Source organism: Phaethon aethereus, assembly GCF_964289735.1.
Source record: "Phaethon aethereus genome assembly, chromosome: 5".
Taxonomy (NCBI): Eukaryota; Metazoa; Chordata; class Aves; order Phaethontiformes; family Phaethontidae; genus Phaethon; species Phaethon aethereus.
The window spans coordinates 42,867,397-42,895,089 of record NC_138579.1 but is presented as its reverse complement, the minus strand read 5'-3'; the positions used below and the strand labels follow the sequence as shown (position 1 = coordinate 42,895,089).

Here is a 27,693-nt window from a genome sequence, read left to right as displayed (position 1 = left end):
GCACCTTGCCCGTCTTGTTTCTTTCCAGTGCATGAGCTTATGGGTATTAGGCTAAAGTCAGACTCATTAAAATATGGTAGCACTACTGGTATTTTCAGTACAAGCAGGGTTTGCAAATAGAGCTGTGCAAATCTGACTGTCTTGTGTTTGTCCATCACTTAAGTTTATAAGATTACTTTAAAATGCAAATGGGTACTGGCAGATGCTCTATGTATTGCATGTCTGTCCCTATGCTGGCCCACACCCTGTTCATCTCTATATGGTCTCTTGGCAGTCAGCAGTGCTGTGCAGGTGGCGAGTGGCTTGCTTAGCTTCTTGGTGGGTGACTTCTTTTTTTCTTTTGGTTTTTTTTTTTTTTAATTTTCCTAACATGACATATTTCTGCAGTGGTAGAGCCTGTTCTGGTCACAGTGGAGCAGCAGAGTTAACAGTGTTTATAGGACATTCTTTCCAATTGCTGTGGTCTAAACACATGTACACCAGCATTGAGTTACTTCTGCCTGGAAATAAACCACAGAGCTATATATATAAAATTTTTGAACTGTTGCAGTAATGTTGTTGGTATAAATAGGAGAAAGGGGTAGCACCAGGGCTTCCCTTCCTCAGAGCAGATTCAAGAAAACTTCCCAGTGCTCCAGCTTAAGTGGAAGAGGCTGGGGAAGGTGGCTGAAAGCAACAACAAAACGCCATATGGCTGGCCTTCAGGGAAGAGCATAAAGGGTGAGATACTTGGGTCTGGAGCGTTGGCTTCCTGCTTGACGGTTGCTCAGCTCTTTTGTGGTAGAACATCTGTCAGAAACCCCACAGGGTTGAGTTTGCAGTGACTTAGTCCTGAAAACCATGGTGTTTGGTCTGTGACAGTCTCTTGGTTTCTTGTGACTCCAAAGCTGTTGCTGAGTTTTCTTGAACTCCTTCTGGCAGACATTTCTCTGCTCAAGGTATTAGACAAGTAGTCTGGCTACTTGTGGAGCTTCTAGTTGCTTTGGTCGTCATGTTGTGACATACTGTAGGGAGCAGTATTTTGAAGTGACATGGTTGTGTGGCTTCACAGGTGCATTGGGATGCTGCTGTCATCTTTTGCACCATGTGAAGTGTGCATGGGACTTCTCCCAGGCAGTGCTAGTAAGCAAAACAACTTCTGCAATTTCTGAGTACTGTTCTGATTCTTTGTATGAGATTGTTTAGTGCAAGACTCTGGTCGGTCAGCTTGGCTGCCATAGCAGATTGTGCCAATTTCTGTGGTCTTTTCTGTCACTAATAGATTTTTATCGCATCCAAAAGAAATGTGGGAAGTGACCTCTATAGATACAGCAGAAAGTGCTGATAAGCACTGAGCAGCCAGCTTTGGTCTTTGCTTGTGGCTGGTGTTAATTCTATCTTTAAACTCTTAAGTGCTTGTTTGTCTTTGGCTAATATGTAAACAGATCCTGCCACAATATTGTCTCCTAAGTGCTTTATTGCAGGTATCAACCTGTGATGTTCTAAGGACATGAGAGACAAGGTTTGCAGGTAGAAGTAATGTCTTTTCTTAAATAGATTGATGCAATTAGAAGAAGAGAGGCAAGATTGTGGACAGGTGGGAACATTTTCAGGGTTCAGTGCTCCATGAATAATTCTCTACAATCGTTTCGTTCTGATTTTTTTTTTTTTTTAAGAGTCCGAATCATCAGTTGCATTCTTACAACTCTGACAGGCAGTCAGCTCCATTTCATCCAACACTTCTTCTCTGGTCGGTGATGGGTATTGCAGCCTGGCTTCACGCAGGGGCCAGTTCCTGTGAAGGGATGACAGTAAAGCTTGTATTCAGCAGTTGCCCGCTACATAGCTGCCGGTGCACCACAGCAAGGAGTGGACACAAACTGCACAGAAGCTTTATAGCTATCTTTTGGCTGTAGGGCATGAAATACAGTTTAAGTATGTTCACCACATATGACAGTCAACAGGGATGATGTTTTGTTGTTCAGTCTTACTGCTTGCCCTTCAATTGTTTGTCTGCTTCTTATATCTTTTGTTTAAATTGTAGAAATGTACTTGGGATTAGTAGTTCAGGTATTTCTAAACTACACGGGTGGCTCAAAGTTATTTCTTACCAAGACAGATTCTGCAAAATGCTTCTTAGTAGGTGAATGCATCTAAAACTATTGACTGGAAAATCATGCATTGAGAGCATTGACTCTTTGCTGAAGACTGGCGTTCCATAATATCTCTTTTTGTCTTCTCTTTTTTTACAGCAGCAGTTTTTGCTAAGAACTAAATATGTAAAAACAGAAGTACTTTGTGAAGTGTTGAAGGAACAGGAGTTGGTTGTGTGCCTGGATCCAGGGCTTTCTGAATTCCTAAATAAGGGCAGTAAGAAATGGTGGTCGTTGTAATGGTTTGCTTTCTTGAAGTATGGCAGAAGCTAGATGGTAACAAAATCAAAGGGCTTTTTAAGCCTGCGGATAAAAATTGCTTCCTCTGAGTGTGGTTTTACGTCCTCAGTTCTCATATTTGGTAATTCTACCCGTTACCCATGCTCCTGAGCCTAAATGTAGGCTAGACAAGACCTGCTTTTCCAGCCTTACTTCCCCTGTTTCAGGGTTTTAAGTCACTTAGATGGCAGCCTGCTCTGTTTTTGTTAAGTCACCTTTAACGAACTCCTCAAATAAGTCAGCTTATGTTAGACTATTGTACCACTCGTTTACAGGCTTTGTTTCCTTCAGGAAAAGAAACTGAAAAGGTGCTTGGGAAAAATCACAGGAAGAAGTGATTTAAGGGCAAAGTATGTGAAGAAGGAAAGTGGGCTGAATGAATGATTTAGTGAGTTTGTTTAGGATTGCTTTGTAGTTATCTTTATAACCTTTTGTCTCTCTGTGCAGTTTATTGTCTAGCGGTGGTTTCCTCTGTGTGTGTGTGTACAGGAGTGAGGATCGATGATGTTTCTTGCTGCTGACTTGCAGGGAGAGTTATTCAGGACTTTGGGGTGCTGGATCTAGGCCATAAAACTTGCAAGACATCTTAATTGTTTGGAAAAGACTAAACAGAGTTCTTCATCTGGGATATCTGTGACTGTGAACGATGATTGCCTCTCCTGTAGTACCAGTTTGCATCTTTGAAGCAGAAGGATGGCCCAACGTGTGTACCAGACCACATGTGGGTTTGCTGGAGTTGTCCGTGCTGGTGGCTGAGCGGCAGGTGCAGTGATGGGGACACTATATTACCAGTGAAGGACTTTCCAGCCATACTGGAACAGGAAGAGGTGGCAGCAGGATTGTTGAGGAGAGGATGGAAATCAGTGCTTGCACTGTTCTCTTAAGTTTGTTTATTCGGTCTTTGGCCTGTGTTCCTATGTATCGCTCCTCCTGAAGGACATGATCTCCTTTCTGGCTGACGGGAGAAATCTCTTGGGTGCTCAATATGTATGTTGACTGACAGATGCGAAGAGCTGCTTAATTCTAGGATGCACAAAGGGCAGATGATGATAAAGGCTGTTCTGTAAGAAGCTTACTCCTCAGGGCAGAGTGCAGGGAGGAGTGCAGGAAGGGATTTCCAAGAGCTAGGCAGTGACTGGTGGCTAGGGATGGGCACGAAGCTTGGGTGGCTCCTTCTGTATAACCTGGTTGGTTTGAGGAAAAAAAGAAATCTCTCCTGCTTTCCTTTGATTCGTTTTTAAGCATTCTTCAAAAATATTGTCCCTAGCCTCAAACAGGAGTGAGATACAGTAATGGTGCAGCATGGTCCATGCAGTAGATAGCTGCTGGAATTTGGGAGTGAGGTGAGGTTATTCCCAGCTCTACTGCTAATTTGTTGCATGACCATGATCAAGATATTTTACCTCAGTGTTTCTGTCTTTTTGCCACCTAGTTCTCTTATATCTGGTTATAGATTGCAAGCTGTGTGAGAGTACATGTTGCTACCTCCTGTAAGCACAGGAGGCCTTCATGTTTGTAGAGACACCTTGCAAGAAACAAATACTAAATATTCCAGACAATGTTTAGGGAAAGATTGAATACTAATCTCTTTACCACCTGCCTCCTTCCATAGGGATGCTGTGTGATAAATGCTGTGTACTCTCTCTCCCCCTCCTGTTGTATTTATTCCAATCTTAGCATCTTTTAAATTGCTGATAAGTTTTTTAATATAATTTAAATCAGCTTACAACAAAACCATTTTCTAATCCCCTGAGGATGCGAGTACGTACTTTTCCTCATAGCACCACTGCCATCCTAGGGAGATGCATGTGTAGGAGGACAAGGTGTCTAGTCCTGGAGTGGTTCAGGTATTACAGGCAGGAGCCTGCAGGCACGGGGAGAGGTGAGCTCTCTGACCTCCTGTGGAGGGGACAGATATGTGCTCTGTGTAAGGAGTCTGGGCATAAAAAGGCAAGGCTTTTACGTATAAAGAGCCTCTTTAAATCTTTCCTGGCAACTTAAATACACCACTCACGGCTGTCCCCTTTTCCAGAAGACCTGTGTGATTGCCTTCATGGCTATGAGGCCTGGGTAGGTAGGGACAAGATCTAGAGACAGAATTTAGAAGTGGCAGTTGATGACTTTTAGGACAGAACTGCTGTGCATATCAGTGGTGAAGGATAAAAATAGATTGATTTGGCATGAGGCGTTATGCATGAATAAAGAAATCACAAATTATTTGTAAGTGTCACCTCAGGCAGGCTGATCAAAAGGCTTTTCTTCGTCCTGCATAGCTCTAGCTTGTGTGTTTCTACTCTTGGACTCAAGGTCAACCATCAAGTTCCCCCTCCAAGCTTTGTCAAACAGTACGTTGATCCGTTTATACAAAAAATAAGCTCCAGTGAGAAGAAATGCAGAGAAAGGAGATTGTAATGTGGCACTTTTCTTGAAATGCTGAGATGTGGCTTTCCTTCTCTGGTTCCCCTTGTCAGGGTTATCTGTGGGGTAGGCTTTCTGCACCCTCTCTTTTGGTCTATCTTCTCCGTGTCCAAGTTTAGTTTGAACATATGTTCTGTTTATAGAGTTCTGCAGGAGGTGATTTAGGATGGAGCTCCTTGCTACAGCAGTATAGAAACACTGTGTTACGGCCTATGTGTTTGACGTCTCCAGAGTCGGGAGTTATGTGGAGCTGCCATGGTTTCCTTGGAGTGGATGCCCGTCTCTGACACGAAGCTGTGGACTTTTAACCGCTGGCTGTTTGTATTTAGGAGCAGGCCCAGCTCAGGGCTGGGGCTGTGGGAAGGGACTTTGACAGAGCCACAGAGGGAGCAGCCTTGCCAGCCCATGCCCACATCCCTGTTTGGCTCTTTTCCTTGTTCTTGTCTCTTGCTTCTCATGAGTGCTAAAGCCTGGGCGAAACAGAGGGGAAAGAGTCTTTCCTATCTGGGAAGAGATGATTAATGATGATAAACAGTGACCCTTATGCTGAGAGAACCGTTTGTTCCTGCTTGATTTCAAACCCTTATATGAGTAACTGAAACACTGCCCAAGGGATCTGTATTTACTTTTTTTTTTACTACTTCTACTCACTGAAGCACTTTCTTTGCCTATATTCAGGCCCTGTATGTGGATTTGGAGGAGACCAGTATAACAATGCCAGAAAGTCAGAAGTTGCTTCCTTTGATCTCTACTGTTGGGACAGATTGATGGGGGAGCGTTGCAAGTCCTCGCTTGTACCTAATCGTCTTACAGATAGTTCTCCGTGCAGGGGAAGGTGAATTGGTTGCTTTTTCCATTACAGAGGAAAAAAATCGCTGGACAAATTGCCTATGTGGGAGGGCAAAAGCACCCCCTATGTAAATCTGGTATCTTGCCTGCTCTCTTTCCTTATGGAAAAGTAATGCACATTTGCAAATTGGAAAAATCTGTTCCTTGTGTAGAAGTGATCCTGCACAATTCCAGGTCCTGAGAGCTCAAGGAATGGCTTCTTTGAAGCCTGCCCACACAGGATGCATCTCTCTGTTGTGTCCCATAGGACTTGCCTGCCCGTGGAGCTAGTCCGATTGAATCCGCGTGCAGATGCTTAGTCTGGAATAAATCAGGATTGACTTTTTGTGCCAGCAAACCTGTAGCCTGTTTGATGTTGCTTTTTCTTTTTTAAAATATACATTCATCACACAATCTTCACAAACTTTGCTTACATCAACAAAAAAAATTCCCCACTCCAAAGTCAAAATAGCATCATCACAACACTGACAAAGGTGGACAATTTACACACACTCTGCCCCTTGTCCCTTCACCACATTTGTATCTCTGAAGCTCAGATATTCTGAAGATTTTGTGAAATCTCATGAAAAACTGAGTTGCAGCTGCTTTTATGCTGAGGATTAGTGGCTGAATGGGAGAAGGAGGAGAAGTTGCTGCTTGCCATGTCTTTAACTAGGGTGGACAAGATTACATGTGCCTCACCTCATCCCTGCAGTGTTTTAGAAGAAATTGGACCTTGGTGTGGGGGTGGAGAAGAGAAAATTGGGAGATCAGGCTGGTGTTAAGTGAAGAAGCAGAAGGTAATTATTTAAGGATGGCTAGGTCATACTGCAGAAGCTGGTAGCAGATTAACCCTATATGTATCCTCTTTTGCAGGCTACAGGGACACTTGCAGATGTGTGCCACTGTCAGTTCTGCGTACCCTCACCACGGTTCCTGGTAGAGGTGCTTTTAATAGTCTCCCACCCACTTCCCCGGGGATATGCAATGGTATTTATGGCCTCCCTGGGACTGCCTTACTCCAGGTGCATGAAGAAGGCAGAGTGCAGATTCAGCACGTAGCCCTTGACAGCTGGGGCTGACGGCTCAGGAATGCAGTCCTGACAGCTGGAATCGGCCTGAAAGCAGCCAGTACGGTGGGGAGCCCAGGAGGGGAGAGCAGGCAAGAGAGCCTGTGTGGAGAGATGGACAAACGCATGTACGCTGCGTGCAGGCTCATGTGCAAAGTCAGCCTGCAGGGACCCTGGGTTGCTCACGTTCCCTTTCTTCCACCTCCATCCCTGTTTCGTTCCCTGTTCTCTCAGCTGCCTGGATCATTTTTAATAAATGTGTGCACACCCCTGTGCAACCATTGTAGTGACACCTGGCAGAACCATTAGAGCTGAGGCTCAGCATTTCCATCAGAACACTCCTGCATCCCACCTCTGGTTTTATGCAGGTTTACAAATGTAATGTAATGCTTCCCATAACTCAGTAATTTAAAACCTTTGGGCAAGTGGGTTTCTACCCTTGCCACTCTTGTGCCAAGGTGTGTCATTCATAATTTGTGTTGTGGGAGATAATTCCCTGATGTTCTTGGAGTGGTTACTTTGAAATCAAATTGCCTAGAATTGGCAACTGCTTGTTGCAGATGATGATGTTCTGGTCAGGGTTTGTTGTTTTTTTGTTGTTGTTGTTGTTTTATTTGTTTGTTTGTTTTTTTAAATTGGTTAAAATGTGAGAGCTTGTTCAGCAGTTAGACATAGCTCTGAATCTTTTCACCCCATGAACGCTGCTTCAAACTGAGCGTGGTCTGGAAACATTTTGAAATGTTGCAACAAGTCTGTGTGGTGGGTTGTGTGAAACCAGTTTGATGGTTTCAGAGTAGTTCCTAGAGGGTCAGTTAGGCAACTAGTATTGAGTCTGCAATGGTGGCAGTGAGCAAGGCTTGTGAGACTTACTGCGAGAGACATGGAGACTGCTCTGTCAAGGCAGATATGTTCTGAACTGGTCGTGTGTTGGAGCGTGGCTCACTACTGTTGCTTTTGCAGGTGGAATATTCTCAGTCTCTAGGCTTGTCAAGACAGTACTCTGTCTTGTACTCTGGATGCTGAGGGACAGAAGGCTCAGGCTGGAGGAGGAGGGAGAGGATAGAAAAGTATCTTTTAATTTTTTTTTACTATATATTTTTTTTAAAAGTGCATATTCTATGCCCACATAGAAAAATGGGGAGGCATTGGGTAGGTGAGAGACAGAAACCCAGCTGTGGAGCTGAGTGGTTTTGTTGTTTGTGTGCTCTTGTAATTCAAACATCTCCTGCAGTTAATTTCATCCACCCGTCTTCAGCCCTCCCCCTGCTAGACCAACAACAAAAACCCCAAACTCCCCAAAAAACAAACAGGCAGAGGAATCTGGGCCAAAGCCAGACCTTTGCGTGTCAAGCTCAAGTGCAAAATGAGTATTTCACAGCTGTGTTATAAAGCCCTGAAATCAAGGCTTTGCAGTGGAAATGCTGACAGCCCCATAAGTAGACTAGTATACTGTAATTAGTGTTCTGTGTTTAATGTGCCAAACAAAGCACAGCAGAACTAAATGTAAAACTTCAAGCCTTTGTTTTTCTGCAGCAGTAACAAGAGATCAGACAGTGTGTTCAGATGGTGGATTAGAGCCTACAACGTGTGCGCTGGTCCCTGGAGGTTAAACGTGCTTTTTTGCGGTGGGGCTCAGGGGCAGGGGGGGAGATGTACAAACAGGGCCAGCTGTGAGATTTGGTGCTCTGTATCAAATTTCACTTATGTAAGAAATAGACAGCTATTTCTTAAATGCTGACACTGACAATGTACAGCTACGATGCATTTTCACGTATTGGATGCCGATATGTCTTTGCTGTGTTGCAGCATGGAAAACACGTTGGAGTGTGTGTAGCAATGCTGAAAACTCTGGGAGCAGAATATAGGGAGTCAGACATGAAAACCACAGGGCTGTTGTGAAACTCAGGCCTAATTTTGGAGCTCCCTGTGTCAGTGTATTGTCAGGACCGAAGAGTATTGAGGTCTCAAGTCAAGCCATGAAAGCAGGGTTTTTTTAAGGCAAAAGAACAGATGATAATGTAGCCACTGCTCAGCCAAGGTGGTAACTGATTACTTGATGCGCTAGAGAAGACTTTCTGAAGTAACCCTCTTGGGTTATGTATCTCTGGGATTTCTGTGTCCACTGCTTTTTCAGGAGTGCGTGCCTTTGCACATACATTATTAATAAGTCCACATTCAGACCGGAGAGGGATGAAGGCAGGCACATTGTGTAGTGGATGATAGATGAACTCTGATGGATGTTGTCTCTTCATGCTGACTCAATGCCTTCAGTTAATTAAATGGATTCAAACGTTAACTGTGTTATACACAGGCCCATGGGAAGACTTTTAAAATAGAACTTGTCTGCATGTGGACATTTATTGAAGTAGTCATTCTGGAGTGGAATGGAATAATTGTGCTGCAAGAACTCCCTCTGAGGATGTTGTTGTTCATAAGTGCATGATCACAAAGGCGTGGAGAGGAAGGGGGAAGTTGAAATCAAACTGTTGATTCAAGAATAGGATTTCCCTTTCCATAGGGGAGCAGAGAGGAGAGAATGGAGGATAAATTTCCAAGTGCAAAGCAGCAGGAGTTCTTATCTGTGACTCTGCTGAGCAGGGTGACCTCTTTACTGCTGTCTGTAAATGATGTTAGATGTCAAAATGGGCACAACAAGTGTAAGGTATTAATGGGAAAAAAGAATGGAGAACAAAAGACTATATTATTCTGTTCTGTAAACATTTGCTGTGACCACACCTTGAAAGCTACATGTAGTCTTGGTGTTTCCTCTTCATCTCAGGAAGGATATAGTGGACCTGAAGAGTGGTTCACAGAAGACCATCAGAGCTGATTGAAGATATGAAATGGCTTTCAGGAGAGCCGTAAACTGAGTAAGTGAAGACTCTTATACTTGGAACACAGATGACTTGGGATGATAGTATGGCTCCTTACAAAATCATGAGCCACTTAAAGATGGTAGGTGGGGATTGACTATTCACTCTCTCTTCCCATACAAGGATTAGGGCACATCAAATGAAACTCATAGAAATGAGGTTTAAAACAAGCAATGGAGGATGGTTCTTCTTGCAACAGGTACCAGACTGGTGGAGTTCCTTGCCAAAGGATGTTCTGAATGCTAAACTTTTATAGACATAGTGGATAAGTTCATGGTAGAGAACTCATGAAAGAGGTTAAAAACTGAGAACATCTATTTTGAGACTGGGAGATTGACAGGAGGTGAGAAAGAATCAAATTTGCTTTCCCTGCTCTTAAACTTTATCCATACATTTGTTTATGATACTGTTCTTCCTGACTTCTCTCCTTCATTTATGACTGCAAATGGAAACAGGAACCAGGGATAGATACTGATGTCTGATCCAAAATGGCCAATCTCATGAAGTCTGGAACAGACACATCTGCTTGCTGGATGTGGTTTTCCAACTCTGTAGCCTCCTGCCTAATGCCATAGGTACTGGAACATATGAGCAGCCCTGTACAGTAACACCAGTTTTCTCCTCATGGTGGTCTTTGAGTACTGAAGAGTTGCACATATCCTCTCAAATGCTTTGCTTCTTTATTTCCATGCTTAAATAAATTGCGTTTGTAGAGAATGATGAGGTTTTGGGGCCCAGAAGAGAACATGGATAGTATTAGAAGGCAGGAGGTGGGATGGTCAAGTTAGAAAACTCTAATTTCTTGAGCATGTGAATATTGGGAAGAGGGGCTGAAATACTACTGAACTCCTACTTAGTCTTTTGCTGACCTGAGGGGGGTGATGGGGTGAGTAGCAGCATCATTCAGCCTTCAGTTGAAACTCTTTGATGGATGCCTGGTGTTAAAAATGGCTTTTTCTTGAAATTTTCTTTTCTTCTCCTTCTTTAAGATGAAACCAGACTGTAGAAGTCTGCTGGTGGGCAAGCAGGCATAGATGCAGGAGCTCCTACCCAGCAGCGGTGGCTCAGTAGTAAAACAGTGCAGCTGTAGGGAGAGCGCCTGTGAGCCCAGGTCAGGCAGGACTCTTGCTGTGACTAGGTTGTCCCCCTTGGCACCCATTTTGGTGGAAATTATTACTGTGCTGGGTGTGTTTACTACCGCTTTCTAACAGCGTGCTGCCTAAAAGTGCAGACCACAGTGTTTGCCTCCTGCACCTCGTGTGTGGTTTTGCAGTGTAGATGGTCCGAAAGGGATGCAAGCGATGGGAAAGAAGAGAGTGTTTTCAGGGGCATGAAGTTGGGCTCATCCTTCAAGGACTTCTGTGTTGTCCTTTTAGCATGTGGAAACAATTGCTTGTGGTAGCTTCCTCAAAACAACAGAAAGAGCTTGTGCAAGTATGAAACTCGCTCTCTGAGCGCTTGTTTCTTGAAAAGACAACGAAGGCTGGCAGGGGCTGCTTAGACCAACCTTTCTGAAAGGATTATCTGCACCTCAGTGGTAAGGCAGAAGTGGCATGGCTTTGTCACGTGGGCCTTCCCCTCAAGCTGCGTGGGACCTTGCCTGAGGGAAGCAAAGGCTGCTCTCAGACGTGCCCTTTGACATCCAGGTGGGATTGGGCTGCAGCAAGGCGCCTCTCCCTGGGAAGGCCTGGTTGCCATCAATACCTGTCAGTACCTTGAGTCCTGCAATTCAGGACTCTACTGGTCTGATCTTACCAGGTGTGGGAGCTATCTGATGATCTTGTGATCTGATGTGGAAGGAACAGGGTAAGTGATCTGCTTAGGCACTAAAATTTCTTTACATGTTTGTGCAACTCCAAGCAGCCTAATTTAGATTTAAGCCTGTAAAATGGGTGAATATCAGGTTTTGCAAGACAGGTGTTAGCTGCACAGCTGATTCTGGTTTTGATGCCTAAGAGTGTGTATTGAGTGTCCAAATTTAAAAAAAAAAAAAGGTGACCTTAAAGGAATGAAGATGGGGTGGTTACAGGTAGCATGGTGGCAATGCAAAGTGAGCTGCAGAAGCACATTGCTTGTGGGTTGATTCCATAACACTTGCAAATCGTGTAGAGAACCTTGACTGAAAGTGCCAAATACTATTAATAGAAGCCTCGAGATGAAGTAACAAATGTGGATAGCCGGCCTCCTCTCTGTGCCTCTAATTTAGGCGCACAAAATGACAGGTTTAATCTTGCAGTTGTTTGCAGGCTTGGATGAGGGTGGTGAGGTGGCCCCTTGATTGCCTATGGAGGCCTGAGCAAGCAGTGACATGTCTGATGACTGTGGGGAAGCAAATTGGGCCTACATGGAAGCTATTGGTAAGGAACACAGTGTCTCAGATCTGAAGGGGGACTCTCCAGGTCCTGTGGCTACCTCAGATCAGACTTGGAAAGGTGTGCCAGGGAATTTGTTTTTGATTGGGATCTGCTGAAGTACCACCTGGGAGACTTGTAGGAATGGCAGTGGTTATGGCTGTGTAGGACTGGGAGAGTGCACTTGCCACATGAGGAAGTGGGTTCCTACCTTGTGGTAAGTCTTAACTGCAGAATTGGAATAATGGCAGACCTGTATTGACAAATTTGCCTTTTGCTTACGAATCTTAATTCCAGATTAGGAAGTTTAAAGTTAGTGTACTTCTGCCCTAATTAACTATATTAGTAATTTCTTTGATTTAGCTGGCAAGTTGAAAGGAATCTAGTTTATACTGCATTGTTGCCTATTGTTTTTTCCCTTTGAAACATTTTTCATTCTTCTGACAAGTTTTGTGACAAGTGACTATCTCTTATGTTACCTAGCCTGGAGGTTGGTCATGGGGGTAAAGCTGTGGTGTTTTGTGAGCAGGGTGGTGGGATTGATGCTTGTGTCACAAGACCAAATTTTAAATTTGTGTGTACTCCTTTTCAAAGCAAGTTGTTTTTAATACTCAAGGATTATCATGTGGAGGTGTTGTAAGAGTATCCATTGGATAGGCTTCATGGCCTTCCCTTTCAGATTCTTTACATTAGGAAGGTTTTAAAGCTAAGAGTAGGAGCAAAAGAGGGGGGAGTCTTTTCCAGAAAGTTAGATATGAGTCTCTGGACACAGGTATCTGTTTCTGTGGCACTAGGTCTATCAATGCCAGTGGTATGACCTTGGTAGTTGTCTTTTTCTAATGGAACGAGTGATCTGTTGGAGGCCAGAAGATGCTCACTGGTAGTAGAATAACTGGACCCGAAGACTGAGCTACTCCTTTTATGTCAAGATGTGTGCTGGCCCTAGGAGAAAGGTACACTTTCCACCTCCTAGCATTGCTACAAATAGTCTATTGGCCGAGCAGCATGGGGCCTCTACAGACCCCAGAATGAGAGAAGAAGCTGGAGCAAGCGTGACATGTTGCTGTTGGTGGAGTGAGAGTGCCAAGATAAATCAGTTAGTGCTCCTGTTTGGTTTCACTCCCTCTTAAAGAGTAAGAGGAGGCGGATTTTTCCACACCACCAAGTACAAGGTGGGTTTGGAGGTGCAGCTGGATTGATCTAGTTGCCAGTGAAAGGGGACAGTTTATCTTTTTCCTGGCTTTGAGTTCCCTGGGGCTTCCCCAGGCTGGCAAACAGAAAACAAAACCTACAACATGGTTGTTCTGCTGATTTGGCCTGCTGGGCAAGCAGTTGCCATGCCAGTGCTGTCGCAAGGGAAATGGTGGGGGGTGTCAGTGGGATGAGGGAGGAAGGAACTGTCCCATCCAGAGCAGGCAGCTGTAAGATTAGCTCAGCTGTGGCGTAAGACTGCACACTGAGAGGCTCGATACACATCCTCGCAGAGCAAAAACGTACCTGTTAGTGAAAGTAGGTTGCTGAATTGCTGCTGAATAGCTGCATAGTCAAGGTCAAGTAGTGCCTTTTAGGATAGTTGCAATTACAGCCAGCCTGAGCTAAAGCTTGTGCTGAGCAGCATAAGCACAGGATTGCTAAATTGATGTTTGCTGACAGCATCAAGTAATTGGTGCCTTATCTAGATTGGAGTACTTGAATGGCACATGTCTCTTCTTCTTCCTCCTTCACTGTCAAGAACGCGGTTTCTATAGGAATTTAAACCTCTCTTAGTCTGATGGATTAGGAACTGCTGAGATGAGCTGGAATCTCAGCAGTAGAAGCGTTGGACTCTTCTTTCTGCGCCTTTAATTTAAAAACTGCTTTAAAAAGAGATGTGTTTTGAAGTATTGTTAATGATCCTGGAGAGTGGATATACTCCTAGACTCCCTCACTCCTCCCCACCCCCCCCTTTTTGTTCCAACATTAAGCTGGAACAGAACTATTTCCTTTTTTTTACTGGTGGATTTGTAAATGGTTTTTAAATTGTATGTTCTTATACTAAACAAAAATCCAGTGGAGTTTTGTAAAAGCCATGTTTCCAGAGATACTCATTTTGCTAGGGAAGGGGACAATTTGGTGTTCTCTCATACTGTCTCAAAGTATCTGGGGTATGTTATTACTAAAAGGGAAGAAAAGACCAAGTTGTTTCAGGGTCTGGGATATGAAATCTCCCACTTTCCATGTCACTGGTTTGAAGACAGGCCAAATTTGAACTACCTAAAGCATGGATGGCTCACTTTAACTGGTGGCACCTCAGCCCTCCCTGCTTTACCTGTTGAAGCAAGGTGGTTCTTTGTGTGACGTTACTTCTGTCACTGTCCATAGTAACCTGGGCCATGGGCTCGGTGAGACCTCGTTTCTTCACCCTACAGCTGAACTCCACAGGTCTGGTAAGCTGTGTGGTCAGGGTGGCGTGGGGAACCTGCCCTGTCCCTGCCTTTTGTACACCATGTTGGTATAAATACAAGATGTTCATCTTCAGGGCAGCTATTAAAGATAGTAGTAATTATTACAATAGTAACTTATGCCACCTCCATGCCCTTAAGGCCTTAACCAAATATAACTTAGATGATTATAATTAAAAACAGAAGACTGTGACCCAGTAAAATCCATAAGTTTGTCAGGGACAGCAATGCTGAGGAGGAATGTATGCATCAAATGTATAATAAATAAAACCAAGCTGTGCAAATGTAAACGAAAGAGAATAATTTTGCGTCGGTCAAAACAACCCCAGGGCTGAGAACTGGTTTGTGCTCAGCTGCTGAGTCCTTTCATGCCACAGACCAGATCTTGTGCAGTGTAATCCCACTGCAACCTTTTGCTTTGGGGTAATTGCTAAATTCTGATGCTTTCTCTGACAGGGTGTGCACCCCAAAATATTGTGTCATGTCCATCTGTCCCCCTCCCTTCCTCTTTTGTTTTTGCTTTTCCCAGCTTCTTGCTACAGAGGCCTGGCTATGAATCTTTGTATCTTTCAAGTAGCTCTTCCCAGTTGCATTTCTCTTCTTTTTTCTAAAAATAGTTGAGATCTTTGCTCAGGGGGGAAAGCAAGCATTTTGGATTACTGTCTCTTGCATGGGTCGTTGGTATGTGGGCTTGTGAACCCAGTCATGTAAGCTGTTCTGTCTCTTGAGGTTCCTGGGGGTAGGGATGCCCTGGTCCACTGGATGTGATTTCCAATTCAAGCACTGTGGGAAAATTAACTATTCCGTTCCTAGGAATACTGGGCTGGGACCAGGCTGAACCACCTACTCCTGGATAGAAGAGGTAAAGAGAATGCGTCAACCTGGAAACAATTTCTGGGAAAGAGTTTTGGAGAAAGTGATTTGCTGCTCTTGCTGGGAGGATGGGAATCCTGGGCAGGGAATGTGCACCCCAGCTTCTCACTAGTACCATTTGCTGCTTGCAATCCTCTGTCCTTGAAATGCTTTGTAATGCTCTGGCATAGAGAGAGTAATCAGTGGATTGATAACTCCTCCTCTGTACCCCAGCAGTATTTTGCTATGCCTATGTAGAAAACTGAGTAGGGTTGCTTCTGTACCTGAGTGCTTGTCAGTGAATTTCTAGGAGCTGTGATTCTTCTCAGTGCCAGCGTGAACGAGACCATCAGCATCTGTGTATGGGTCCATTTGAACTGCACTTCTATTTCATAATACTTCTTGTTTTGTTTTTCACATGCACTAGGTGACTTTGGAGAAGGTGTTGGGGATAACTGTGTCGGGAGGCAGAGGATTAGCCTGCGACCCCAGAACTGGCCTCGTTGCTTATCCGGCAGGGTGAGTCACTAACCACATTCTTCCAAGCTAAGATAAACCAGGACTGATGTATCAACATAAAGGTTCAGGGTATTTCCACTATGGTCTTCTATAGGGAGGCTATTTACCATTCTTTAGTCTTTTAACACTGGAGAATGATGAGATTCAGCAGTGTTAGTGTAATTGGCAAGGGAGAAGGATTGCATTTTACCTGTCAAGTTTTAATGAGATTCCTTTTAATGGAACCCCTCTCCCTTTTCTTTCTCTAAGCTGGGTGTTAAATTGTGGGCTTTTTAACTGTGCTCTGTAATGTGGTGAACTTGCATCTAACTCCATATGATGCTCAAGCTAGTGAGTACCTAGTGGAGCAGATGATGCTTTCAATGAATTGACAAAAGCCTTTTTGTATATGCCCTGCAATTTATGACTTACCATGTTCCTCATCCAAATGCAGAGAAAGACTTCAGGTTGAGAGGCCCTTGCTTGTGGGTTTTCTGGAGTGCAACATATCTATCAGCTGCAGTCTAAGTCCAAATAGAGATATCCAGAAGGAGACTTTGATGGATGGCAAGAGAGCTACCTAGAGGGAGATAGGTGAGGGCTAGAGAGTTGGCTTTGCGAATTGCGTGTTTAGCAAAATCATAGAAATCTGGGACCAGATCCTGATCTTGATGAAGGTAGAGCTCACCCAAAGGGCACGTGTCTGTGGAGGAGCAGAGCATGTCATTGTTGCTGATCTGTGGGATGGGACTTGTCTGAAAGAATAAAGCCCCTGAAAATTTTTAAGGGGACTATGAAAGAGGCAGGTGGAGGTCTCAGATGGAAGTTTGAAAAGCTGAGGTGAAAAAATATTTTATCCTGCCGGTGGAAGCATGGGTGTAGAGACGGGGTATATCTATGACTTAGATGAAAAGATATGATACTGTAGTGGGAATAGATTGGGAAGACAGAAGATTGACTCTTCAGGAAAAGCCTTCATTGCCTAAGGTAGCACTGTATGGGGGTACTTCAGCTGGTGGTGTTGCAGAAGTCTGTATGAGCCTGGCTCTTCCTTCGAGCTAATTTATTCTGCTCGTCAGCAAGCTAAAGGAGAAGGGCACTATCTCAAAGTGGTGTACTCTTAAGACATGAAAGCTGGCATTAGAAGAAAGGAACTTCCACAACAATTACAAATGGCCTTTTCAAGTGTACAAGATTGGATTAAGGATTCTGTATTTGGCCAGAATGAGAGATAGGGTCAGTAAAACTGGGTAGAAATTTTTGTAAGATCCTAGTTCATGGAATCATTGTAGTTGGGAGGAACGTCTTGAGATGATCTAGACCTATCCCCATGCTCAAGCAGGATCACCTAGAGCAGGTTGCCCAGGACCATGGCCAGGCAGATTTTGAATATGTCCAAAGATGGAGATTCCACAACCTCTCTGGGCACCATGTTCCAATGTTTGATGACTCTCACAGTAACACCAAAAAAAAAAAAAAGGGGGGGGGGGGCGGGAGTGGGGTGTGGTTTTTTCTTTTTCATTTGTGTTCAAATGGAATTTTTTGTGTTTTAATTTCTGTCCAATGCCTCTCTTTCTGTTAGTGAGCAGTCAGTTAAACTGCAGACAGTTTGAGATCCACATCTGCACTTGACAGCACCCTTTATGCTTGAACTCTTTGGAGCCAGGCAAATATATTCTGGTGTGTGTTGCCTCTTCCTCTGCATCTTTTCTGACACTGAATATGTTCACATTTGAAGAGGGCAATGAGAGAGAGAAGAAAACAAGTGCAGTAAACAGATGTTTTGGGCTCTTGCATAGCTAAAGATAGATTAGTTTTGTTAATAGTGATGTCCTCTGATGAGCTTGTGCGTGCCTAACTGATTTAATCAAGCATGAGGACACCTGGGGATTCTTTTGGGTAATTAAAAGGTTATGTGATTCCTTAGGGCTTTACAGGGGAATTCCTGTTCTTACTTGTTGGTGGTAGCATTCATGGCGTGGGCAGAATATACTAGAATATACTAGATGTGTGTTGTAACAGTTTAATGGCTTATATGACTTGCTGCTTTTTGTGCCATGTCTGGCTTGTGTTGTGATGCTGTTGTGATTTGCTGCAGTCAAGACAACCTCTAAGAAAACTAGCATTAGTTAAGGAGTCAAAACACGAGAGGCAGACTGGTGCAGACATTATTAAGTTGATGCAAATTCAGTTTATTGTTGTTGGTTGGTTGTTTTTTTTTTCTCTCCATTCTAATTTGCAGTGAATTTATCTTGATTTGCAAGAATCCTGGCATTTCTGGTATACTGGCTTTATTCTGTTTATTTCTGTTTCTACTTGTTTGAATATACTGGACACCCAAGCTTCTTACGTGAGGCTGATATAGCAGACTGGGTATGGCTCATGCACATGTCCATGCAACTTGGTCATCTTCAGCTGTGCTGCAGGTGCTCCAGTGATTTCCTTAGTCCTCTGCTCATCTACTGAGGTTTTGCAGTCTTGACATGCAGATGCTTTGCTCCTCCAGTCTGTCCTACCCCTAAAAGCTGAATTTACGTAACAACTCTGTATTTTCCTAAGAACACTTTCAACATACCTGGATTCATTTGGTTAAGATCAAAACAGTTACCCCAGGCATCCCGACTTCATCCACACCAGGCATATGAATGCATACTTGTGCATGAGAACCTTTGCTGTTCTTTGAGTAGAATCTTAACTCTGGTCTCTGGTTTGCCTAAAGTTTGTTGGTGTTGGGTTTTTTTTAAGTGTGATTGCTTTTCTGGATTTTCTCTGTCTTGGAGTTTCTGAATGTGCTGAGAAGTTTCCAAATCTCCTGAAAGAAGTAGGTCTCAATGCAACGCAAGCTCGTTCCAACTCCGCAGTGGTGCCAGAGCGCCGAGTGTTACATTATTATTTTCTTTACTTCTCACTGGCTTTTGAACCTTTTATCCTTTCTCCTCTTTGACCCTAATGAGGGTCAAAGGGAAGTGTGTGACAGCAGCTTTCCTGACCCTGGTATTATTTCAGTGGGATGCTTGTGTTTATAGGCTTTTTCTTCATGTCTGCCATAAAGGCTAAAGGCACAGAGTGCTGCAGATCCGCTAGGCCACCACTTTCATATAAGGCTGTTGTCTTGGGAGATAAGACAACATAGGAGAGAAAATTACATCAAGAGAAGGTCTTACATCTGCTGCCTGCACTCAACCTATTCTATGCTGGCAAGTGAAATAAACCCAAAGTTGCTTAATTTGATCTCTGTTAGGGTTATGCAGTGAGTAACAAAGTCAGTCTTATGGGAGGAGTGAGTGGGACAGAAATGTAATGAATTTTTTATTTCTTGTGGCAGGACCAATGCTCTGTCCTCCTTTTCTTTCAGTTTTCTTTCCACTTTGCTTTTTCCCTGCTCTTCCCTTATTTTGGTTGTTTGTCTTTTTTTTTTGTTTCCCCCCCCAGTAGCTAGTTAAGATTCTGTTTCTTAGAAACAAGAAGGGAAACAAAGCTAAGAAAATCCTCTGAGGATGACTAGCATCAAAAAAGGGGAAAAAAAAAAGGGGGCGGGGAGACAGGACGTCTATCCATTTAAATTCTAGACCAGCTGCTCAGATAGCTTGAGTCAGCTTATCTGTTTTTGGGGTTGTGTTTGCTGTTGTTTTTTAAGCCTTGTAAGTAGGTATGACTGACTGATTTATTTTGCTTCTCTTTATTCTTCTTTCCTTGGCTCTCAGTTGGTCATGATAGCTGGTTGGGAATCTTGTCTTCATATGAGGCACTTGCCTGCTTGAGGGAGCAGTCTATGCTTTTTCCTCCATAGGAGCCGGCAAGTAGTGCTTCATGCTGTTCAGTATGTGATGTCTTTTAAATGCTCTTCTGTTATGTTCTGGCCAGCATAAGCCTCTCTCTAGCTCTGCTTGTCAGTTCCCAGCCATTCTGTTAAAGTCAGGGATTTTTCATATTAGTGTTCCTTCCTGGGGAGATTGGTATTTGATACATACCACATGTACTGAGTTGATCGGTCTCAGCTTGCATATTCTTACCCCCACCATCAGCTCTCTAGCATAGCTCTTTACATACAGCAACTCCTGCTGAAGGCAGACACAGGCTTAATGTAGTGAATCTTCTCTGAGACACAGTGAAATGAGTTTCTTTGGGTTTTCTCAGAAATGAATGTAGCCAGCGCAGATGCAGCCCCCTGGCTAGCGCTCTGTGTGCGCAGTACATCTGCTGAACAAATGATTTGGATGCCCCCGTATTCTGTACCATTTCAAAATGAATCACTCTTGTTTGTAGATGGGAAGGGAGGGACAATAAAAGAAGGAGCTACATGATCAAAGTTAAGATGAAGATATTAAGTCTTTTCTCCTGCTGCTTTTTGCTGCGAGATCTTGTTGAAGACCTAGACTTGTTCTTGCTTCAGCTTTATCACCTGGAGGTTTTTTTGAGGTAGGACAACTAATATTCAGAAGTGAATAGTGGTATGATGTGTTCAAAATCAGAAAAATGCACAGTTGTCTGGGTGAGATTTTATTTTACTGCTGCTCTGCCATGCATGTTGGACCTAAAGCACAGCAGCCCCTCGTGTGCCGACCTGTGCTGCGGCAGAATTGAGCCCTGTTCTCCTTTTCTCGTTTCACTCTGTCTCCCCCTTGTTGCACCCTTTGTCCTTGGCTGGTTTGCAGTACTGAGTGGAAGCCTCTTAACTCTGTCAGACCTTCTGACTCATAACTCTCCTGGCTCCCTGTCCGCGGGTCCAGGGGGGTGAGTGTCAGGTCCTGCACTTGACAGGGCAGTGACCACGGCCTGTGTCACAGTGAAGGGAGGAAGAGGAGGAGCGCAGCGGGAAATGAGTAAATCAGTTTTAATCCAGCCAGGAGTCTGCTCCGCACGTGTTGAGCTGTCTCACATAATTGAGTGGTAAAACCCACTGGAAGATGCAAGAGTGAGGATTTTTCTTTTACAGAAGTGGTTGGTGGTTTGCTCCCAAATACCTCTTTCCCGTTTTGGTAGATAGGCTGTAAGACTAAGTGGTTTCCAGCCCATCCATATGTGGAGTCTCTTGGAAAGTTTTAATCATCATTTTCCATCAATATACAGATACGTTACTGCACAACATAATAAATTATCAGCTTAGAACAATTTCCGTTTACTTAAGCTGCATATAACCCACAATGGAAGAATAACATTTAGGATAAACGTTGCATAACTTTAGCAGGCATGATGTTGCCTTGTTCTTTCTTTCTTCTTTAAAGTGGAAGGTTTTGGTCAGTGGGGTACAGGAATGAATTGTGACAGGCAGATCTAGTAGATGACTGCTGGTGAATGAGGCAAAATGCTGTTCTGAACTGGGATCTGTTCATGACTTATGACCATTGTGGCCAGGTTAGATTTGGTGCCTACATGGACAATGAAATCCTAATTTGTAAAATGAGAAATATTCCGGAGATTATTATCCCAGGAATTATTATCAGAAGTATTATTTCAGAGCACATTTTTCTTAATTAATTGATCACTTTGCTTGGACGCCACAGTGGTGCTTGCCTTTAGAAAGCTGTAGGCACACAGAAGGAATCCACGTTACAGACCCAGTGTACGTTTTGGTACATGTGCAGTTTTGTGCAAAGCTGTAGTGCTCTGTGCAGGTACAGTTCTTCACTAATTTTTCCCTAGTGTAAATGCTAATGCTATTGGGCTGTATCCCAAATGCAGCTTAAATGGGTACAGGGACACTGAAATACTCAAACTGCTGGGTTACCAGTAGATAAATCCAGTTCTGCTGGTGGTGGCTCCTTCAATTTCACTTTACCCAAACTTCTGAAGGAGAATTTCTGGGTCTTCTTTGTATATTCTTTTCTAAAGAAGAATCCTGCAATGTAGTAAAGATTTTAGAAACCTAAAGTGAGAGAAGTTCTCATTTATGGTTCAAAGCAAATTTCAGCATCTTTGGCCACACCAGAGGCAGCTTAAAGACACCCTCTTTAAAATGGGACAATTGCCTTTCAAGGCTTAGACCTCTTTCCCCACCCCGTCTCCCAGGCATCTGGACTATTGTTAATGCATTTCTTGTGTGAGGCTACCGTGCTTGTAAATGCCATCTGGGGAGGTTTTCCAGCTGGCACAGTTGTGATGGTGGACCTGGAGAGGAAGATAAGAAAACTCCCTTCATTGAAGAGCTGTGACTGCAGCTGGGTTTGAGTTGGGGTATTACAACCAAACCAAACAAACTTTTCTGTGCCAAGAGGGAGCAACACTAGGTTTCAGTGTGTTGAAAGTGTCCAAAAAGATGATGAAAAGTAGCCAAACCCTTCCCTCCCTTTCCTTCCCCGGCAATAGAGGGAAGTCTTTCGCTCAGAAAGAATCAGGGATACTTTGTTTAACTCTCAAATCTCCCTGTCTTAAATACCCACTGGAGGGGGAGGAGCATATCTGAGGCATAAAGACCTGAAGTGTAAAATATGTCCTTTCACTCCTTGGTTTTATTAATGTAGATTAGACAGGGAGGGTGGGCTGAGGAAGGCTAATCCAGTGTTAGTTTCTGGCAAGTGAGCAAGCTCTTTGCACTTGGGACAAGAGAATGGAGATCCTCTTTGCAACAGTGCTTTATTGTCAGGCCAAAGAATCATAACTTTGATATTTTAATTTGCAGAGGTGGATTTCGGGGGGCTATGGCCTCTCCCCTGCTCCCTTGCTGTTGGCCTGTGATATTCACAGGTAACAATCATGCAGTCCTGGAGCAATCGTCCTCTTCCCATCTGGATAGCAGCTGGGTCCAGTACTGAATCCCCATCAGTGCACTTCAGACAGAAAAGACCCTTGCCTAATGGAGCAGGCGCAGTCTTACTTGTCTGCGCTGTTTCCACATGCCTGTACAGCTAGGCAAGAATTTCTGTACAGTTTTTTTGCTTGGTCTCTCTTTTTGTGAGTGCTGGAGACTCTTCCACATTGAATCCATGTCTCCGCAATAAAACTACACCTAAAAAGTAGAGTTGTTTGCTGAATGGTCGGTGTATTGATCCAGCTCAGCTGTAATTTCACTTGCTTTGGCAGAAGAGGTGATAAAGAAGCAAACAAAGCAGTACTAGCAATCACCTAGAGCTCTGGGCAAACTCCCCTGGTTTTAGCCCTTAGCCGAATGGAGACAAGCCTGTCAAATTGACTTCCGGGCAGTTTTCATCAGCCAGCCCCCAGGCGTGTGTGTGTGTGGGCTTTTGATGTCATGTCTAATTAATTTAAGATCTTTACTTGCGACAAACAACTGAGGGTGTAACATTTGGTAGAATCTTAAATAATGAGATAGCCACAAAGCTCAAGACCTGCAGCAAACCTGCTGCCCAGCAGAAAAGGGAGAAAAATAGGACAAAACCTCAAAATAGCCAGGCAGAAAAGCTTCTTACTAAACCAGAGGGGGACCGTGTCAAGCCTCTGCCAAAAGTGCTGCTGTCTGTGCTGCGTGCGCTGAAGACTGTGGCATCGGGATCCTGTCGAGACTGCTGGAGGGAAGGTGTTAGGAGAGTGAGCACTTGACTCCGAGAGCTCAGCTGCTGGCTGGGGAAGTGGTTAATGCCACCTTTGCCAGCAGTGGAGTAGGTTGAAGCTCTTGTGGTGGACAGTGGGGATTGTGGGATCCTTGACTTCAGTCCCTGTGTGACTGTGTACCTTGTGTCGCACTTGGTATTGAAAAACTAGTCAGGCCAGTGCTGATGTTTGGCGTTGCCAGCTCTACCTTTGAGACAAGCTGTTGTTTTGATATACATGGAACTTCTTGTTACTTCTCCAGAGTGCCATACGCTAATCCAGCCTTCACGTTACAAGGGGGTGGGTTGCTGTTCTGTAGCCAGCTGCTACAGCCTCGGGACAAACAGAGATGAAATGTGACACTTTGTTGTACAGTTACTAACTGAGGATCTGGCAGCAGCAATAGGTCTGATACGGCATCCTCCCTCAAGCCGCCAGGTACCAAGTGCCCGTTTATCCCCTGTCTTTCCACAGAAGCCGTGTGATTCGAGCCCTTTCTCCCAAAACACTGCCTTTGTACACCCCATCCTCTCTGGGGTGCGCCTGTGCTCATCCATGCTTCTGTGCTTCCTCCTTTCTGTTGGGCACAGGGGAAGGGCTGGACTCTACAGCTGTACTCAGCGTAGGAGCGTGCTGCTGCATCCCGGTGTCACTACAGAACCCTCCCGCAGTGAGGAGCGGCAATCTGTGTTTCCTCTTGCAGCCCTTCCAGCAGGAAGACCCACTGTCGTGACAGTACCTGCTCTCTGGGCGCAGGGATGAATTGAAATTGAAGTCTGGTCACCCTTGGTAGCAGAGTTTGCTGCTGTTTTAAAAAAAGAAACCAAACCCAAACAAAAACAAAAACCAAACCAAAAAACCCCAAACCAGCCCCTAAATGCCACAACAGGGAGCCTTCACCCGTTTAGATTGCCAGATGGTTTTTGACATTTAGATGGAATTGAGAATTTTTCAAGGGAATGATCCAATTGCAATGAAACATTTTGGGAAACGTTTCATGATTTTTTTTTCACCAGGAATTCTGTGGAGAGAGGGAGTCTATGAGTGGGAGCAGGTACCTTTCCCCAGAACAAATTGCCTGAAAACTTCTCCTTGGAATATGGGCAACCCTGCTCTGACTTGAGCAGAAAACTGAGTTCAGTTCAGAGATGAGCTGGTAACTCTACTCTTCGTTCTCCCCCTTTTAAAATTACAGGGTGGGGGCAGGAAAATCATAGAATCATAGAATAGTTTGTGTTGGAAGGGACCTTTTAAAGGCCATCCAGTCCAACCCCCGTGCAGTGACCAGGGACATCTTCAACTAGAGCAGGTTGCTCAGAGCCCCATCCAACCTGATCTTGAATGTTTCTGGGGATGGAGCATCTATCACCTCTCTAGGCAACCTGTGCCAGTGTTTCACCACCCTCACTGGGAAAATGTCTTCTTTAGATTTAGTCTAAATCTACCCTCATTTAGTTTAAAACCATTAGCCTGTGTCCTGTCGTGATAGGCCCTGCTAAAAAGTTTGTCCCCATCTTTCTTAGAAGCCCCCTCTAAGTACTGAAAGGCCACAGTAAGGACTCCCTAGTGAGAGTTTGTCTGAAGGACAGGAAGACTTTTCGGAAAAAAAGCCAGCAGTAGGAAGAGGCAATGTATTGTAGCGCATGGAAAACTGAGACTTTTTTCCTCTATTTTTAGTCAGCCGTGGCACTGAATGGTAAAGAAAATCACTTTGTTTCTCCCAGCTTGCACCTTTTTCTAAAAATAATAGTAACAGTTTCCTATTTTCTCCCTTATAGAGCTGTAGATAATAGGAGCTGGATATTAAACAGCTATTTTAAACAGATGACTTAAAAAGTGCTGTCACCAATCCTTACCCTTGCTAGTTTGGACACTCTTCTCCCAACATCACACACTAGCCAGCCCTCAAGGTGGTAGAGTCCACAAAGACATGTTGTGTTGTTTCTTAAGAGCCTCTGAATGTCTCACAGCTGGTTCCATGCATGGGACATGAGCTCAGGTGACATGATAGGTATATGCACAGAAAGTTAAGGATGTGATTAAGGCAATGAACACCAGATGCTGCTGCCTCCACTGCCTCCGTGTCCTCCTTTGTACCTGTGAAATGGGCCTCAAGCTGTGCTGGGGAGGTTTAGACTGGATATTAGGAAAATTCTTCACTGAGAGAGTGGTCAAACAGTGGAACAGGCTGCCCAGGGAGGTAGTGGAGTCACCATCACTGGAAGTCTTCGAAAAACATGTAGATGCGGCACTTCAGGATATGGCTTAGTGGGCATGGTGGTGTTGGGTTGATGGTTGGACTTGATGACCTTAAAGGTCTTTTCCAACCTTAATGATTCTGTGATTCTGTTCCCAGTGCTGAGCAAGCCTGGTTCTTAACAGAGAGAGGAGAGCAGAATGGGATGGTGGTGGAAAGAAATGCTCTCAGAATGGTTTTGTAGAAGGAAATTGGATGGAGGTTGTGTAGGCATCTCTTCAGTAGTGCATTTTGCATTGTTTTTGAACATCAGAACATTTTTACATGCGATTTCTTTGATTACGTCAATCATTTTTTTTGATTACTTCAAAGAAGTAAAAACTTTTCTTGTTCCACCTCTCTCCTCTTCCATACTATGTACCTTTGAACTCTGACCCTTTAGTACCACAGCATGGCACACAATTGCGTTAACTATAAGCAGTTTTTGTGCTTAACTGACAACAAAGTTGGGGATGGATTTTAGTGTAAGAATGAATTTCAGGACCCTTATTCTGGGCCAAAGAAGGCTCCTTGCCTGCAGTGTGTGTGCAGGCAGCATGAACGTGCTCTCACCTCCAGAGAGGAGGTTTCTTTCTGTGTATAATGCTGTGGTGGTGTGAGCGAGCCTTAAATAAAGTTTGGTAGTGTGGGTAGGGCAAGTCTAGTTAGGTAGCTTCAGTCCTGCACTGCCTCACACAACTGGTGTGGCAGGTCCAGGCACTGCCTGTGCAGTGTGTGTTGGGGGGCCAGAAGTATTAGCTGAGCCCTCAAGAAAGTTTATGTTAGAGTGTGGGTTCTTGCTGTTGCCAAAAATGTCAGCGATGAAGAAAGTGAGAGCAGGGAAATGGGAATGCTTTTATCTTTGCAAGGCTGCAGTGAAAATTCTTGTGACAAAGAAAAAGCACTTAACTGCCCTTGAAGCTTCCCTGTGCTGGATTCCTGAGGCTGCGAGCAGGGAAAGGTAGAGCTTCTTGGAGGAGTCCTGCAAATTTGCTGCTGTTTGAGTTGCTTGGCAAACCATATTAAGGAGAACTATATAGCACATGTTTGTTACTGCTTCCATCCTAGTTCTAGGGCAAATATTCCAGTTCCATCAACAGGAGAGTATTATCGTGCCTGTCAGAATAGCTACAACAAGTTGCTGGTTTAATGATCATATTGGGTATATCTGACTTTAACCTGCCTTAAGATAAACACTGGCTGTTCTCAATCTTTCACTGTGTCAATTGTACCAATTTAATTTTTAAATCGGGAGACAAGCTAGAAGTAATCCCATGTAGATGGTTAGTTTGTTACTTTGTGCTTTGATCTCATTAACCAGCAGGTGAACTAAAGGGAAGTCCCTATTTAAAAAAAAAAAGAAAAAAACAGCCCCGTGGTGAGGGTCACTTGCCGTTTATACACAAAGAAATGGAAGCAACAGAATAAGCATGTCTGCTTTATTTAATAATACAGTTAAACATGCTGGTAGAACTCTGCAAGTGCGAAGCTTTGACAGGTTTGGAAAGCTATTGCATGCTAGTGAAACGGGGAAGAGGAGTGGTTGCAAAGCTCACGCTGCCTTGTCTATTTTGGAACACGTAGGCCTTTTCTCAGCTTGAAGCTCTGCAGCCCCCTGGGGTTTGCCCATTGCCTGAGAAAGGAAGAGGGGTGGCATAGAGCAGGAGTGCCCGAAAGCCTGTGTGCCTGCAGGTAGCAACCTGTTCTCTTCTCTTCTCTTCTCTACCTGCTCTGTATCTCTCCAGCACTTATACCTCCTGGCAACCAGTGCCTTGGTGCAGCAACACGACTTGCTGGTGAGCCAAGTCCTGAGCTTGCATAAGAGCGAGGAGGGGGGGGGAATGGGGACTGAATAGCAAAGTCTGGGATGAAAATGAGATACCAGCCGCCTCAGCTGAGCTCCACCCTTTCTAAGAATCTCAAAACAGGCACCGTGTCTCCTGGCAACCTTGACACAAATCATAGAGTTTAACTTAAAAGAAGTACATACAGTCCAAAGGACATATCCCATCACGAGGCATGAACAACAGGGGGTCGGTCCTTTTCTTCTTCCTGGAATATCTGGCACTGTAGATGGTCTTGGGTTTCACTTGGTGTCAGAAAAGCAACAAGTTAAAGGTGAAAGAGCATCATGTTAGGATAGCTAAGAAGTGCCAAGAAGTGGTATACTTTGCTTATTGTAAGCATGCCCAGAAGTGCCCTGACTATTGCTTAGGAGCCAGAGGTA

General features: G+C 44.2%; 1 protein-coding gene across 1 annotated transcript in view; it reads left to right on the top strand.

Moving 5' to 3' along the window:
• MAPKBP1 (mitogen-activated protein kinase binding protein 1) overlaps nucleotides 1-27,693 on the top strand; it is a gene marked incomplete at both ends in the record, with an annotated part of 97,582 nt that overhangs the window by 13,237 nt on the left and 56,652 nt on the right. The window contains one exon of the mRNA XM_082000491.1: nucleotides 15,672-15,763. Coding sequence (XP_081856617.1) covers nucleotides 15,672-15,763 — 92 coding nt within the window. The remainder of the gene's footprint in view (nucleotides 1-15,671; nucleotides 15,764-27,693) is intronic.